Below are 14,644 nucleotides of genomic sequence, written 5' to 3' on the forward strand. Positions count from 1 at the left end.
TTAATCACCTCCCCAAGGCCCCACATCTTAATACTATCACTTTGAGAGTGGGAGGAGGCAGGCACCTTCAGTCCATAACAATATGCTTCACCCTTATCAAGGGTCAAAATACCATATTCTAGGTTGAAACCATTAGCAATTGAATCTCTGAATAGTTATTCTGTGTGAGATCCTTATAAGGTAGGTGTGAGACGTAAGGTGGGCAACCGTTATAGAGTAAGATGAAATGACTTCAACACGGGGCTGGGAAGTTGTCAGTTATAAGCAAATGCTTGAGAACATGTGAGTGCTTGGTTGAGATATAAAAACTGTGCTATATAATGTGGAAAAAAATACTGAGTCTGATATTTTTGCAAGACAGCTATTGGTTATCACCTGCTCTCTCTGTCTATAAAAGGTCTCCATATGGACCCTATAAATATTATACTTTTAAGTAAATAATTGCGTAGTTTTTGCCTTTTAAGCACTGCAGGGCCTAAACCACTAGCAAACTTAAAAGTTCCCAATGAGAAAGGAAGATAGCTGAGTTTTGCTTGGGCTAAAGTAACAAACTAAGACAGAGAATGAATTCTTTTTACCCACATCTCAGACCTCTTTTCCTTTCCAGGAAGACTTTTAGTTCATACCATTAAGGAAGCTCAAGTTGGGATTATTCTCAGAATATCCAAGTCCAAGGCCTACGACTAGAGCAAGGTGCTGAGATTGCTGGGTAATTGTGCTGTATCTAGGCTAACAGGTGGTCAGTGACAGAAATACAAGTAGGAGAATCCAGCCTTGGAGCAAAGGAGACATTGACAACTAGATCATGATGGGCCAAATTTATGGTTTACGCCAATGTTAGCCCCACCTGGGGACTGGAGTGCAATCTCAGTGCCAGTGACAAGTATGGAAGGGTAATCAAGCAAACTGCTGTGCAGAGTGAAGAACAGGTAAAGAAAATGTATCTGAGTGTGCATATAGATACCTTCTGCCTTTAGGGTCAGTGCTGAGGGCCAAACCCTTCTCAATAGTGAGGAAAGAACTTCTAAGGAAGGCCAGGCTTGTGTCCCAGTGCTCCTGGGCAGAGTGGGCTGGGCCCACAGGTCACAATTCCTCAATAGCAACAGTCAGCCAGTACAGAGGCTAGGGAATAACAGACAGTTCACACATACAGTCACTAAAGTTCTTTATTGTCCAGCAAATTAGGGAATTGTTCTGTTTTTATATAAATCAACCTCCTGGCTGGTAATTCCTCCTGTCATTTGGTATCGGTGTCTTATTTCTGTATTAATTCTTCTCTCCTTATGCCAGAAATAGAAAAATCTCAGAGATTTTCTTTTTCATTATGAGAAACCTACCCTGAGGAGACAGCCAAAAGGGTGAATATGTCTTTCCTCTATACTGAAGTTATTAAATCCAATTCCATTTAAAAAAAAAAAACTCTTAATATAAAAGTAACATATGATTTATGTCAAAAATTCAAGCAATATAGGAGGACAAAAAATGAAGAGAAATTTCCTGACAACACACTCCTGGCCCTTCTGATTCCATAATCCAGAAGACTACCACTAATATTATATAGACACTGTATATATACAATCAACTGTGTTGAAAAGCATATATATGAATATATGTATTTATGTGTGAATACAACTTTTTTTTAACACAAAAGAGATAAACCATAACTAGCATTCTATAATCAATATATCTTTTTAGTGACTAGAGGGCATTACATGAATGAAATTTTCTTAAGTAACTGAATACATATCTATGAAAAGCATGACATTTAATAGTAAGCATTTAATAAATACTGGAGATAATAATGCAAATATGTTGTGATAATCCTTTCCTAGCTTACTTTTATAATTCTACAACTATACAGCATTTCTGAAAAAAATAGATTAGTTTTCCTTGTCTGCAATTTTCATAAGAGGAGATTTATACTCTATTTATTCATTTCACATAACATTATGTTTGGGAGATTGTCCATATTGCCACTTACAGCTGTCATCCATTCATTTTCTTTGCTGTATGGTATTTTATTATGTGAATATGTAACAATTTATGTACTTTCTACACAATGTGGGTGTTTCCAATGCTTCTGGGAACATCACTGAACATAGTAGTGGAATTGCTGGATCGTATGCATGTCCTCGGCTTTAGTCGCTATTGTCAAACTGTCTCCCAAAATAACCAAACCAGCCCACTGATTTTGAAAATTCCAACTTTGGAAGAAATGTGGCCCTTTTATGTCATTTATATTATAAATTTTTCATCTTGTCATTTCTGTATTTACTTTGTTGATGAAAGTTTTGTACTATGGAAAAATTTTGACTTTTTATGTAAACTAATCTCTTTTTTTTATGGCTTCTGTGTTTCCTAACTTGCTTACAAAGATATTACCTTCTTCAGTTTTATCAAATTATTGTCTATTCTTTTAGTATCCTTACAGTTTACATTTTAATTTTAAATTATGTGACACATCTGAATTTGTTTTGGTGAATAATATGAGAATGATTTTTTTTTTTCTCAACAAGCGATAGCCTGTTGCTTCAACACCATTTTAGCAATAATAAAAGAGAAAGATCATTCATTAGGTATTTGTTTGCAGTATTGACATATAAAACTATGGGGTTTTTTAAGGAAATATGATTGATACCAGTTACATAATAGTAAAAAGGAATAATAAAATATAAAATATATTAGAATAAGCTTAATGCAAAATTCTCATGACTTAGGAAGAAAAAAACAATTGATGGATTAATAAGGACTTAAATATGATATCTTATTCTTGGATAGACAGAATTAAGATTATAAAGCTATATCTCTGTGAGTGAACCTATAAATCTGATATAAACCCAATCAAAAAACCAAATATTTATTTGCTGTTTGATGTAAAAGATAATTCTAAAGTTCGTCTGAAAAAAATATATGGAACCGATCATGAAAATTCTGAGAAATGACTATGCATAGCTTTAATTAAAATGTATTGAAAGCTATGGTACGGGGTACCTGGGGTTCAGTTGGTAGAGCATGTGATTCTTGATCTCAGAGTCATGAGTTCAAGCTTCACGTTGGGTGTAGAGTTTACTTAGAAAAAAAAGTTATGGAAATTCAACAGGTATAAAAACTCCCACTCTCCCCCAACATAGATTAAAAATTAAAAAATAAAAATAGTAGGCGCCTAGCCCAAGCATAGACAGGAAGAAGCAAGAAACCGAAAAGAATCAAGAAATAAACCAAAATGTAAATAGAAGCAGCATTTAAAATCATTGATGAAAATATGATTAATAGTTTTTAACAAAACTAGTTCACATATAATTTGCAAAGCCTTTAATCCATTTTCCGTTCATGTGAAAGAAAGTCAAGGCCTTCCAGAGCTGTTCAATTGTATTTATCCCTGATGAGAATGTAAGTTCCATGAGAGGATAACTTTCTTTCTTCTACTTCCTAGTTCTTATAATTGCCATTTATAATCGTACTTCAGAAGCCACATTTTGCTATTCAGACACACAACCCACTTGCATATATATTTTTAGGTATTTAGGTCTTTTATTACTAAAAATTTATATTTTGAATCATTAATCTTATTCAGCATTTGGAGGTACCCATCTTATTTTGCCCCCTTGATGGTTAGTTCTTTATATTTGTCTAGAGTTATCTTCTTTGGTTTATAAAAACCTCAGAAAATAAATGAATAAAGAAATGAAGTGTAGGAAAAAAAAGTAGTTTTATTCTTCATTTATATCCAGTTGTTTGGAAAGGATTTGCACTTGAATATTCTTTAAGCATTCAAATTCAACAGGTATAAAAATTCATTTTATTAACCATCATAAAAATATCATACAGTCCACAAATCAGTCAAACCAAGAAGTTCCGGGTCACCCCTTTCCTTTAACCTGACACTTTAATTAAGGGGAATTTGTGAAAGTAGCGCCTTCCCATCGGGCTAAGACAGTCTGGTGGACTTTCCTCATTTCATCTGTTTAAACCTCCGTGGTGGCCTTTCTCTGTGCCTTTGTTTTTATTTAAAAAGAAGTAGAGGAAACATCCTCACGCAGTGCTTTTTAAATGAAGTGACTTGTCAAGTCGGAGACTGTGGCAGTAATCTGAAAGGCAGTAAATTTAGCGACCCTCACTTGCACTGACAGCCTGTCACGCGCTTGAAACATAAATAGCAGTGGAGACAAATCGCTGCTGTTTTCCTATTAAGCTTTGGCCCACTAGCCTCGGAGCCTTCCAGGAGCACGTGGGCCCAGCCCTGGAGAGCCACCGCTTTCCAGAGCAGGCACCGGCTGGCCCCTAGGCTCACCCACGCCGCCTCTAAGTGTGTGTGCTCTCAACACTGCAGCTGGGCCCCCCATTCGCACAGAGATCCATCTGCTTCCCTGAAAGGCCAAAAGCCCGGGCCAGGATTGGGGGGCCGGGGGTGGGCGGGTGCTAGTACACACAGGGCTTCAACCCAAATGGAGTGCTGATGGGGGTAATTCCTGGTTCATACGTTTTGGTCTAAAAACAAGAAGCAAATTGCCAAACTCCTTATGATTATTTGTGTGGAGCCCTGAGCCTCCCGCCTTATGTTAAATGGGAATATTCTAAGAACATCCATTTAGTTCACGCTTATACCATTTCCTTTTCTGACCCACCCCCACTTCTCACTCCACTTTTCTCTTCATTACTTATTTATTGACTTTAAGCAAGAAGAGTTCTCTAAATTGGATCGACCAGCTCATTCAGCAGTGAGGCTAGCTGAAGAAGTGAGGCTAGGATTTGGGGGTGAGCCCAAATGAGGTCACTGCAACATGGAGGCCTGTAATGAAAGGGCAGAGGGCCAGATGGGGTTATTGCCTGCTTTGTTTTAATTACCTTTCTAAGGCTTCTGTGGCAGCCGCAAACTCTGCCTAGCAATCCTTCCACAGTGCAGTTGCCCTGCTGTGTTTAACACATTCACTTACAAAATGCCAATTGATTTATGTGACTTTTGAAAACAGCAACCACTGTTCTCATCTCTTCTGATATTTAATCCTCATCCATGGCAGAATCGCTAATGACAGGTCCTGTAACACCCACAGTTCTGATGACAATGCTGAGAGATCTTGGGCGTTGCTGCCTCTGGCTACCAATTCTAAGTGTTCCTCATCCACTTCTTATGGAATCATCCAGAAAACAGACGCCAGCGGAATTTTTGTTTTTTTATTCCAAAGGACTCTTCTGAGGTCTTTTTTTCTGGTTTTACCTCCTTGCCTATTCTTTCTTGCACCCTTAGAAAAATAAAAATGAAGACAGTGAGTCCTTGCTTTATGACATCATGCTGTATCACACTAACTTTCTGCAGCCTCTACTACAGCGTTTGAATTACCACCAATGTATATATTACACATTTAATCCACATGTAGCCCCAGGCTCTTAGCAACTCCATATTTCTGGGTGCCTAAGGAACGTACTCTCCAGGATGTTCCAAGAAAACCTGATACCAAACACATGAAGAATGTAACTCATTATCTTCACTCCAGGTTAAGCACTCCTTCCTAATTTCCCAAGTGGTGCCAATTGCATTCAAACCCAGGAAGTCATTAGCTTTCAACATACACACTGCATTAGAATACTGTTCATACTTAAGAAAACTCAAATGGACTACAAGAGACCCTGGGGCAAGCAAAGGTCCAAGTATGTGTCACACATTCCTTTCTTCTGCCCTCACAGATGTCACTCTTTCCCACTGAGCCCAGATGCTGCCTCAAAATCTTTCTCAACATCATGCTCCAGGAAGCCACTGCCTATTAGTCAAGATTGATGATGACTATTTGTCATCCCTGAAGAACCATCTTCACTCTCAATAGCAATTCACAGGGCAGCTTATCACAAAACATTTTAGGATTCAGCACCAAGGAACTGATAGTAAGTGTAAGTGGTATTGATATAAAAAGTATAAAAAGGACTTTAAATAAATAGAATTTCCATGGGATTCCATGCTTATATGCCATGTTTTCTCCAGAAATGAAAGAAAGAAGGAGCAGGGGGTAGGGAAGGAAGGAAGAAAGGAAGGAAGGAAGGAAGGAAGGAAGGGAGGAAGGAAGGGAGGGAGGAAGGGAAGAGGGAGAGAGAGAAGGAAGGAAAAAACAAATGATAAAAAATCGCATTTTAATCAGTACCTTGAGGGTGCCAGAAGGCTCCATAGAGCCTTCATTGAGATGCAGGGGTACCAAACAGTAAATCCAGAGTCTGCACACCACCCCTCACAACCTAGCATATGTCCTGCTATCACAACATGATGCTCATTTCTCTTGCATGGAAAACTCTATTTCAAGCAGGCTAACCAGATTGCCACACCCTTTCACAATTTGCCAGCCCTGGTTTTCTGCACTTGTGTTTTTCAGCTTCCTACAAACTCACTTCTCCCAGTAAGTCTTTCCTAATACCAGATGTCCATTCTACACTGTATCTCCTTTGCTAGCTGCTGGCATTTGTGTGCACCAGTGGCTTTGGTGGGACCTCTATAAATAAGTAGGTGGTGTTAAACTTCTAAATTACCAACTTGTTTTCTCATATATTGCTTCATTTGATTCTTTCATTAAGAAGTTAAGTGGACAGCCCTTATAAAAACTGAAGGCTATCTTTTACTTTCTTTATCTGTAACTGAGTTGCATTGCTTTGGAAACTCCCTGAGTTTCTCATTCTCAAACTCCCATTTGATACTCAGTAGACAGAAATAGAGTGGCTTATGAGAGCTAAGAGTCCAGCTAACTATAGCATCTCATGGCAGCCTACCGACAAAAGTAGATATGCCTAGTCAGAAACATGGGCTCCAGAAGCCCACAGACCGGTTCGAACCTCAGCTCTCCTTAATCACATTATGTACCTGGGCAATTTCCTCTAGGGTCTTCTCTAAACCTGGATTTCCATCTGTAAGCACTCTAACACAGTATTGTGAATTAAATGAGATAATATCTGAGTCACCTAGCACAGTGCCTAGTATGTGTTTATTAAATAGCAGCTTCTTCAACAGTCACTCTGCAATATTTCTGAAGCACTCCAGCATCCAGCATCATGCTGCACGATAGGGAGGGGTACAATGATGAGCAAAACCAGATGTGGTCCCTACAATGGAAGATTAGCTATTATCAATACAATTTCCCTTGAAAAAAAAGAATGTAGGGAATCCTGATTCCAAGCCTAGCATTTAGAAAGGCAGGACCGTTTCTAAAAACTGACACCAAATAGGAGGTAAGTAATGGTTAAGTATGAGTACAATAACAGAATGTCATGCCCCAGGAATAAAAAGGATGTGTAGATGGCAGCTTCCGGCTGGATGCTGAGCTCAAACTGTCAGCTAGCTGATTTTTTGTATGTGAAAGCAAAAATACAAACCATAATGAATTGGATCTCTCTGGATGCCAAGAAAAATGATGCCAGGGCGTTCTTCTTCATTTGGCTTATGCTCATTCATAGATCCAAAGCCAGTTGTGAATCTTTCCTGGCATTGTGCATGCCTCTGGTTTCTGGGTACTAACTACACCCTTTGGGGCTGCAGAAGGCATGGGGCCAATTTGCATAATCCACACCCTGTTGTGTCTTCCTATTCAAATGGGGAACATTTCTCCAGCAGAGTAACCAACCCCTTCCTTTCCTTATAGCTCAATATCTCAATAGTTAAATGCCTCATTCTCTAGAGAACTCTTTCTTCTTTCATTTCCAATCCTCAAACTCTTCTTTAAAATCATGCCTATTGTATCACCATTGTGTCTCTTCAATGTAGTGATTCTCCCTGTGTCTCCTTATTCTCCTATGATTGCTGCTTCTGAGGACTGTGTCTGCCCCCACCCCTGTCTTCTTTCAGACACAGATCATTTACCACTCCCTTCAACCCTCTCATGATGGGTGGGCGGTAAGAGGTGGGATGAGAAGTGGTTTCACCCTTTGGACAGAAACACTGTCAAATACTAAAGGATCTCTCAGGTGGGATGTGAGGCTGAGCAACCAAACTTCAAAGGACCTAGAGAGAGACATGGCTGGAAATATAAACAGAACCCCATCATAGGCATATTTCCAGGGTTTCTCGCTCCCATTTTTTTAGCATGTTTGTGTAGAACGTGATGTGCAAAAAAAAAAAAAAAAAAAAAAGAAAAAAGGGAAGGAAGCAAACACAGGAACAGGTGAGTATGTCCTTAGGAAAAAAAAAAAGAAAAGAAAACATGAAACGTACTGTAAGAACAGAAACTTGTTACAGCATTTGAAGTTAGCACAGGAAACTTCAAATGGCATCATTGATTTGCAATCCTTTTTTTCTTTTATTTTTAGAGGTGGAAGTTCATAGCTTGCTTTCGCTCATCCTGTTCACTCTTCTTTCCAGCCACAGGCCCACACAAACACACACATGCCTTGCAAGACACGTTCCACTTCTTTGCTTTTCCTTCATCTGTATGTGTGTTTATGTTAAAGGTAATGTGTTTACAGCAACTTGTAAATATTCAAATTTAGAAGAGCCAAAGAAGATGTCAACCCCATTTCAAACCCATCTTCCCTTCTGTGAAAGAATGATCTACAGGGATGTTATACTAAGATTCTTCTCAGAATAGTGGGGAAAAAATGATTTGTCCATTTCCTAACATGTATAAACCCTTGGAATTCTACATTTTTAAAGTCCTAAAATGCTCAAATTTTAACAAGTTTTCTAAATTTTATTTCCTGTATCTCTAATAAAGGAAAAGAAAAATATCATAATGATTATTAGGGTAGTAGTCTTTCTTTTTTTTAAATTTCAAATAGGGCACTTGTCATCTCTGCAGATTTTCAAGAATAGGCCTGCTCTGTTTAGTAAGCAAATATTTGGGTGTTAGTGAATTTGTATGCTGTTTCCTAAAAGTTCAAGTGAATGGTTATATGTAAATAAACAGTTGTTTGTCTATATGCGTCTGTGTATGTGGGAAGGAGAAGGAGAGGAATGGGAGAGAGAGAGGAAGGAGAGAAAGGGAGAGAGAGCAGTGCCATGGAAATATATTTAATTTTAAATGGCTGCTTGCTTACAAAGGCCTGATTGACCTTGGGAATCTAAATGACTTCTTCAGTCAACACTGAAGTCCCCATGATTCACCAAAGCACAGAACTCTAAAGCTGCTATACTCAGAAGGTGGCACCTGGCATACTTTAATTGGCATTATTCCTGGCTGATTTGCCTCTGCTTTAGGGAGCACAGAAGAGAACACTTTCCTCTTGCCATTAGCTCTAGGCCCTTCTTTCTGACTTATGAAGAAATATTAAAAGAACTAATATGTACAATTTGAGTAAACAGTGACTAAGAGGGGATATGCTAATTATGTGCAAGAGTTTGAAAGGTGCATACACTGAGGAGGACGAGAAGTTATTTAGCCTGGTAGCTGAATATTGCCAGGAGACACAAAAGCACATTAAGCAAAGGGAGATTTAAACTAAACACCAGATCCCAGAATAAATATAACACTCGGCGACGTGAGCAAGCTTGTGGAAATAGGTTGAGATGTTTAAAATACCAGAATATTGAAATTTGCATTTCAAGTAAACATTTATACAAGGGCAGAAAGTAATAGATAGGAACAAGAGGAAGGCCCACGTTGTAGCCAGAGGGCTTTATTCCAGCAGAGAACTCAACAACAGGTTAAGTGTCACACTCCATTCCCAGAGCCTTCTTAAGGTTGAGAGAGTAAAGGGGAAATGGGGACAGCACCCTTGGGTTGAGAGCAGCTAGTCAGAGTGAACTGAAAACATGGAGGGGAAAGGTGGCCTGAGGGGGACAGACACACAAGGGCAAAGGGAGAGGAGCAAGAGAATCCAAGGGCATTTTAGAATTCTGACTCGAGATTAACAACATGTACTCCATGCTTTGAACAAAAAACTGCAGTTGGTCATGGTGACTGTTTCCACCTGGGGGCTCTGTTAGTATTGCCATACCTTCTTTTGAAGCAATAACTCCACACAGCAAATACATCCTTAGGACATGGCCAGAGATGCCCCATCCGGCTTTTCAACAGCGGAAGATTCAGCATACCTTTTCTTCCCCAGTAAAAGAGTACTCTGTGAGGATCATTAAAAGGAGTGGATTGATATACTAGCTTCTCCTATAGACATACTGAGCTACCTTTCGATACTTAATTCTCTTAAGCTATATGATTTATTGACTCTGACTTTAGTTTCTGCTTGTGTTTCTTAATTCAGCTCAGCTAACTCCACCAACTAATCTGAGCCAAATTCTGTGCAACAGAAAAGCTCCCATTTCCTCTCAGATCACTATGGATTAATAAGAAGTGTTCAAGTGAAGTAGGACAGATAATGTGTTGTGGGCAAAGTCTCCTGTGGGTGTAAGAAAAATAGACGAGCAAGAGGTGGTAGGCAGTATAAAAGTTTCAGCTGAAGGATCCAAGGGGTCAAGGAAGAATGACAAGAAGGTTCCAGAGGTGTTGTTTAATATTTTAAATTCTTATCAAGCTTGTTAGATGAAGGAAGAACAGCCAGTTTCTCTTGCCTGTATTTGGTTTGCACACTGAGACTCCCCACTCTAGTGAAGCAGCTGTGTATGTGTGTGCTGGGGAATGAGGCAGTCAGCAGAGTGGAGCAGAGCTATCATGGGAGAAGCAAATGATCATCCTGCCTTATGGTTGGGGCCCATAAGAGAAACTCCCTTTCATCTTCAGGTGGTATTGGGGGTAAGTCTTCCTGGAGATGTGGGATTGAAAATTCATCTGGTGAGGATCTGTTTTATTATCTACTTACCTGGAAAGACTGGATTATTAATACCTACATTGGCATGTAAGAATCCCAGGTCCAAAACCCAATAAACACCACTTTATTTTCTCTGGTTCATCTTAATGTTTACTCTCACAGGTGCCACCTTCCCAAACCTGTAGGGCCTTCATTTGTACTGCTAAAAGTCATCTTTCCCTCTCCTGAAACAGGTTTATATCTTTCAGAAATTCAAACTGCAAGGTAGGGGTTCACTACCCACCATTTCTAGGTATTTCATGGGAATCAAAAAAGACTTCAGTGTTGTTAGCCATCTCTAAGAAGACTGCACTTGTTCTCTCTTTCACTGACAGCTCAGTACCTACTCAGGAATGAGGTTGATGGGTGTGGGGGCAGGGCATGGGAGAAATCGTACACCATTCCGATATCGTTTTGAACCCTCTTTCATTACGATCCACCATGATTCTCAAAATCAGTAATGTTGTCTTACTGTCAATCCCACTTCTGCACTCCAGATTTTTTAACGAGTTTACACCTATTTTGGCCTGCAGTTGTCAACATTACCATTTGTCTTCAGGGTATTTGTATTTGGCTACAAGATTTTAGCATCAATTAGCTGGCGTGACTCTCAAGTCCATAGTTGCAAGTACGTAGGAATGAATTTTTTTTCCTCCAAGTCTAAATTCTTACCGGCTCATCCAATAGAGTGGACTATTTCCCTTCCTAAGATTTCTGTTTTCTTTCCTACCATATTCTACTTCTGTGGCATGTGAAGTCACATCTGACTGCTTGCCTAAATGTGGAGAAGAAGAAAGGTGAAAACACAGAGGAAAAAAATCTTTTACAGATAATACGCAGTTATTTACTTAATAGACTAATTCTAAAACATTTTCAGTAGAAGCATGTGCTAGATAATGTGCAGGACCAGAACCATATATTTCTATATAACTACTGTCCTTTATTGTTGAGATTGCATAGTTTCCTCAGTACTAGTGATAGTGACAATTGACAGAAGACTCGAAGCTTGGCTGACAGTTGTGTTATAGGATGTTATCAAAGAAGCTCTATGTTCTATTGGGAGTCTAGTTAACAGGTTTGGCTGACATATTTAGACAGTGAATTTGTCTCTGTGCTAGTTGTCGGTTATGTTGATTTGGCCATTGGGGAATTTCCAGAAAAGGAAAACAGCTTGTGGCATTTGTGCAAAGCTATTAATTGGCACCATTTAGTGTAGGATGACCGGGAGCAAGATTTCTTCACAGGGGCAGGACGGTGTCCTTTAGCAGGCTCCCAGGCTGTTCCATCTTAACCTGACAGCAGTGGGATTTGTAATCTAGGGTGAGGAGGGTTCAATTTAGCCAGAATTAAAGTCCATTGGTTTTTTTGGCCAACCTCTTTCCCTGCTCAATCCCCTTTCTTCTTCACCATCTTTTCCTCCCTTTCCCTTTCCTCCCCTCCCCTTCTTCTCCCCACCCCATCCCTCTCCAGGAAGAAACTCATTTAATCAATTATGCTCCACATAAGGGGAGTTAAAGAAGGCTACTTATCTTGAAATTTCATTACTAAATGGACACATCCAACTTTGTGGGACTGTCCAAAAAGGCCTCCAGACCCCTAATCCTAACTGATTAAGCCAACGATATTGAGCTCCCTACCACTCACGCCCATGTGACACAGTCTGTCACAAAGCACAGCATCAGCAGTGTATTCTTATGGATCTGGTCCATAGCCTGAAAGCCTCAGTAATGATGTAGTTTGATACTGAGCAAGGAAACCATAACTGCAAGACAGGGTTTTGAACATGACCTTTGTGAACAGAATTCCTCATAATCTAAGGGAGAAGAGTGACAGTTTCTCAAAAGGAAGCCACTTGTCCTAATAACAACTGGTGGGAAGAATGCTTTGCTGCATGGTGTAATTGATGATATCAGTGCTTCAACAGTAGTGCCTCTGAGCCCTTACAACCATGTGCACCTGCCCCCAACTCCCACTTTGTTCTGAGTCCTTAACCAATGACTGATGGGTGGATGTCTGTCCCCCTCATGGGTGTAGATGCATTAACACTCCAGCTTCCTGACTTCTGGTCAGGACAACTTTAAGTGGGGCATGTGCTCTCCCCAGAGCTCCCTGAGGGATTAAGCCAAGTTGTCCTGTATGGGATGTGACCTCTACCCTCTCGTGGCTTCTTTCTCATCGAGGTCCCATTTTCCTACTTCCCTACTGGTTTTCCCTGAGAACACTTCCTCCAGAATCACTTTCATGTGACTCTTTGTCTTGGGTGGGGTCTGCTTCTGTGGAACGTTACCTCCGACAAATACATTGTCAAAGTATTAAAAATCCATGTGTATTTTCTGCTTCTGGAAAAAAAAATAGGTGTTCTGCTGCACATTGTAAACCTAAAAAACAGTCATGCAAATCTCCGTGTTTCAGGGAGAGAATTTGAAGGAGAAGAAGAATATCTGGAGATCCTTGGCATCACCAGGGAGCAGTCAGGCAAATATGAGTGCAAAGCTGCCAATGAAGTCTCTTCAGCGGATGTCAAACAAGTCAAGGTCACTGTGAACTGTGAGTATGGCAAAAGCCAGCAGGTGCAGTGTGCCCAGGGTCCACCTCCACCACTAGCAAGCTCTAAAGATCCCATTAGCAAAAGAACATTGCATTTCAAGCAGACGCGCCTCTGGTCAGGGATACACATTTATACATTGGACATATTCAAGGGCAGGACGTGGCCTTTGAATTTGATAAATCAACTCTACCAACTCTAAATATAACCCATAATGCATTTAACAATACAGTCTGTCTTTTACTCAGACTACAGAATTAAGAAAACATGATCAGACAGCACTAGCATATCTGGCAATCACTATTCTGGTCTTTGTGGAGAACAAGGTCATACCACCTTGGAAAAAGAAACAATTCATATCTGCTTAAACTGGAATTTCTATCTTATTGCATTGTTTGTCAGAAGGGAATAACCTATCCTCTGCTGTTTAGCTAATTGGCCTTGAGAATAAATTCAAGTCACTGGTCAGATATCACGTGTCCCCGATGGCTACTAGGGATACCTGATAAATTAATTTGGTTATCTATTTGTCCCAAAGTATGGGCATTAGAAACGAAGATTTCACTAAGATGCATAGGTAATGGGCATACTTTGAACTTCTCAGATGAAAGGATCCTTAGATGTAGTTCAAAAGACAGGGGGTGGGGGTGGATCCATATGATGTGTGTCACCCAGCAAAGGAATAAAGAGAATTCGTTTACCCTGTTCAGTTAAGAGTGACTTTTCACATCACTCAAATTCAAGTTCCCACATCACACAATTGTGGCTAGTGACAGGAACAAAGGGATGTCCTAACACTTCTTCCCTCCTATGCACACACACACACACACACACACACACACACACACAAATACATACCCTACACACCCATATATACATATCCACATATAACACACATACATGCACATGCAGGCACAAAGGCATACAGAGACACATGCACAATCACATTGACCCACATTTGAAGATATACTTCAGACCATGACAAGTTACTTTCCATTATCTTAAGTCCTCCATGCAGTTACCTATATACCAGTGATCCAAATTAAGTCCCTGTCATGGTGTACATAATAGACTCCATTTTAGGGTTTGAGACACAGAAGCCCCAGGAGGTAAAAATTGCCTTTCCAGTGTGAAAGCAAGTGTAAGAAAAGGGATTCAGACTCTGGCCCATTTGATTCTAAAGCCCATGCTCTCAGGAGAAAGAGGAAGACAAGGAGTTTTCAATTCTTAATACCTACCACGTGCAGCACTGGACTAATGGGTTTACATTTGTCATTTAATTCACACAGTAAACTCCTGAGAAAAATATCATTAGGTTGACTTTGAAATTCTGGGAACTGAGGCATAAAGAGGTGAGGAAACTTGCCTAAGGTGACCTGGTCCACACTG

The 14,644-nt window shown here is 39.9% G+C and overlaps 1 protein-coding gene across 2 annotated transcripts in view; it reads left to right on the plus strand.

The window, feature by feature from the left end:
• The window catches only part of LSAMP (limbic system associated membrane protein), a 646,514-nt gene that overhangs the window by 591,274 nt on the left and 40,596 nt on the right, over nt 1-14,644 (plus strand). For both annotated transcript variants that reach the window (XM_047100231.1, XM_047100232.1), the window contains exon 4: nt 13,123-13,257. In XM_047100231.1, the coding sequence (XP_046956187.1) occupies nt 13,123-13,257 (135 nt within the window). The remainder of the gene's footprint in view (nt 1-13,122; nt 13,258-14,644) is intronic.

The sequence above is a fragment of the Lynx rufus genome, unplaced genomic scaffold (genome assembly GCF_022079265.1).
Source record: "Lynx rufus isolate CCGP_SWC_20201006 ecotype Redwood Valley unplaced genomic scaffold, mLynRuf1.p SCAF_5, whole genome shotgun sequence".
NCBI lineage: Eukaryota > Metazoa > Chordata > Mammalia > Carnivora > Felidae > Lynx > Lynx rufus.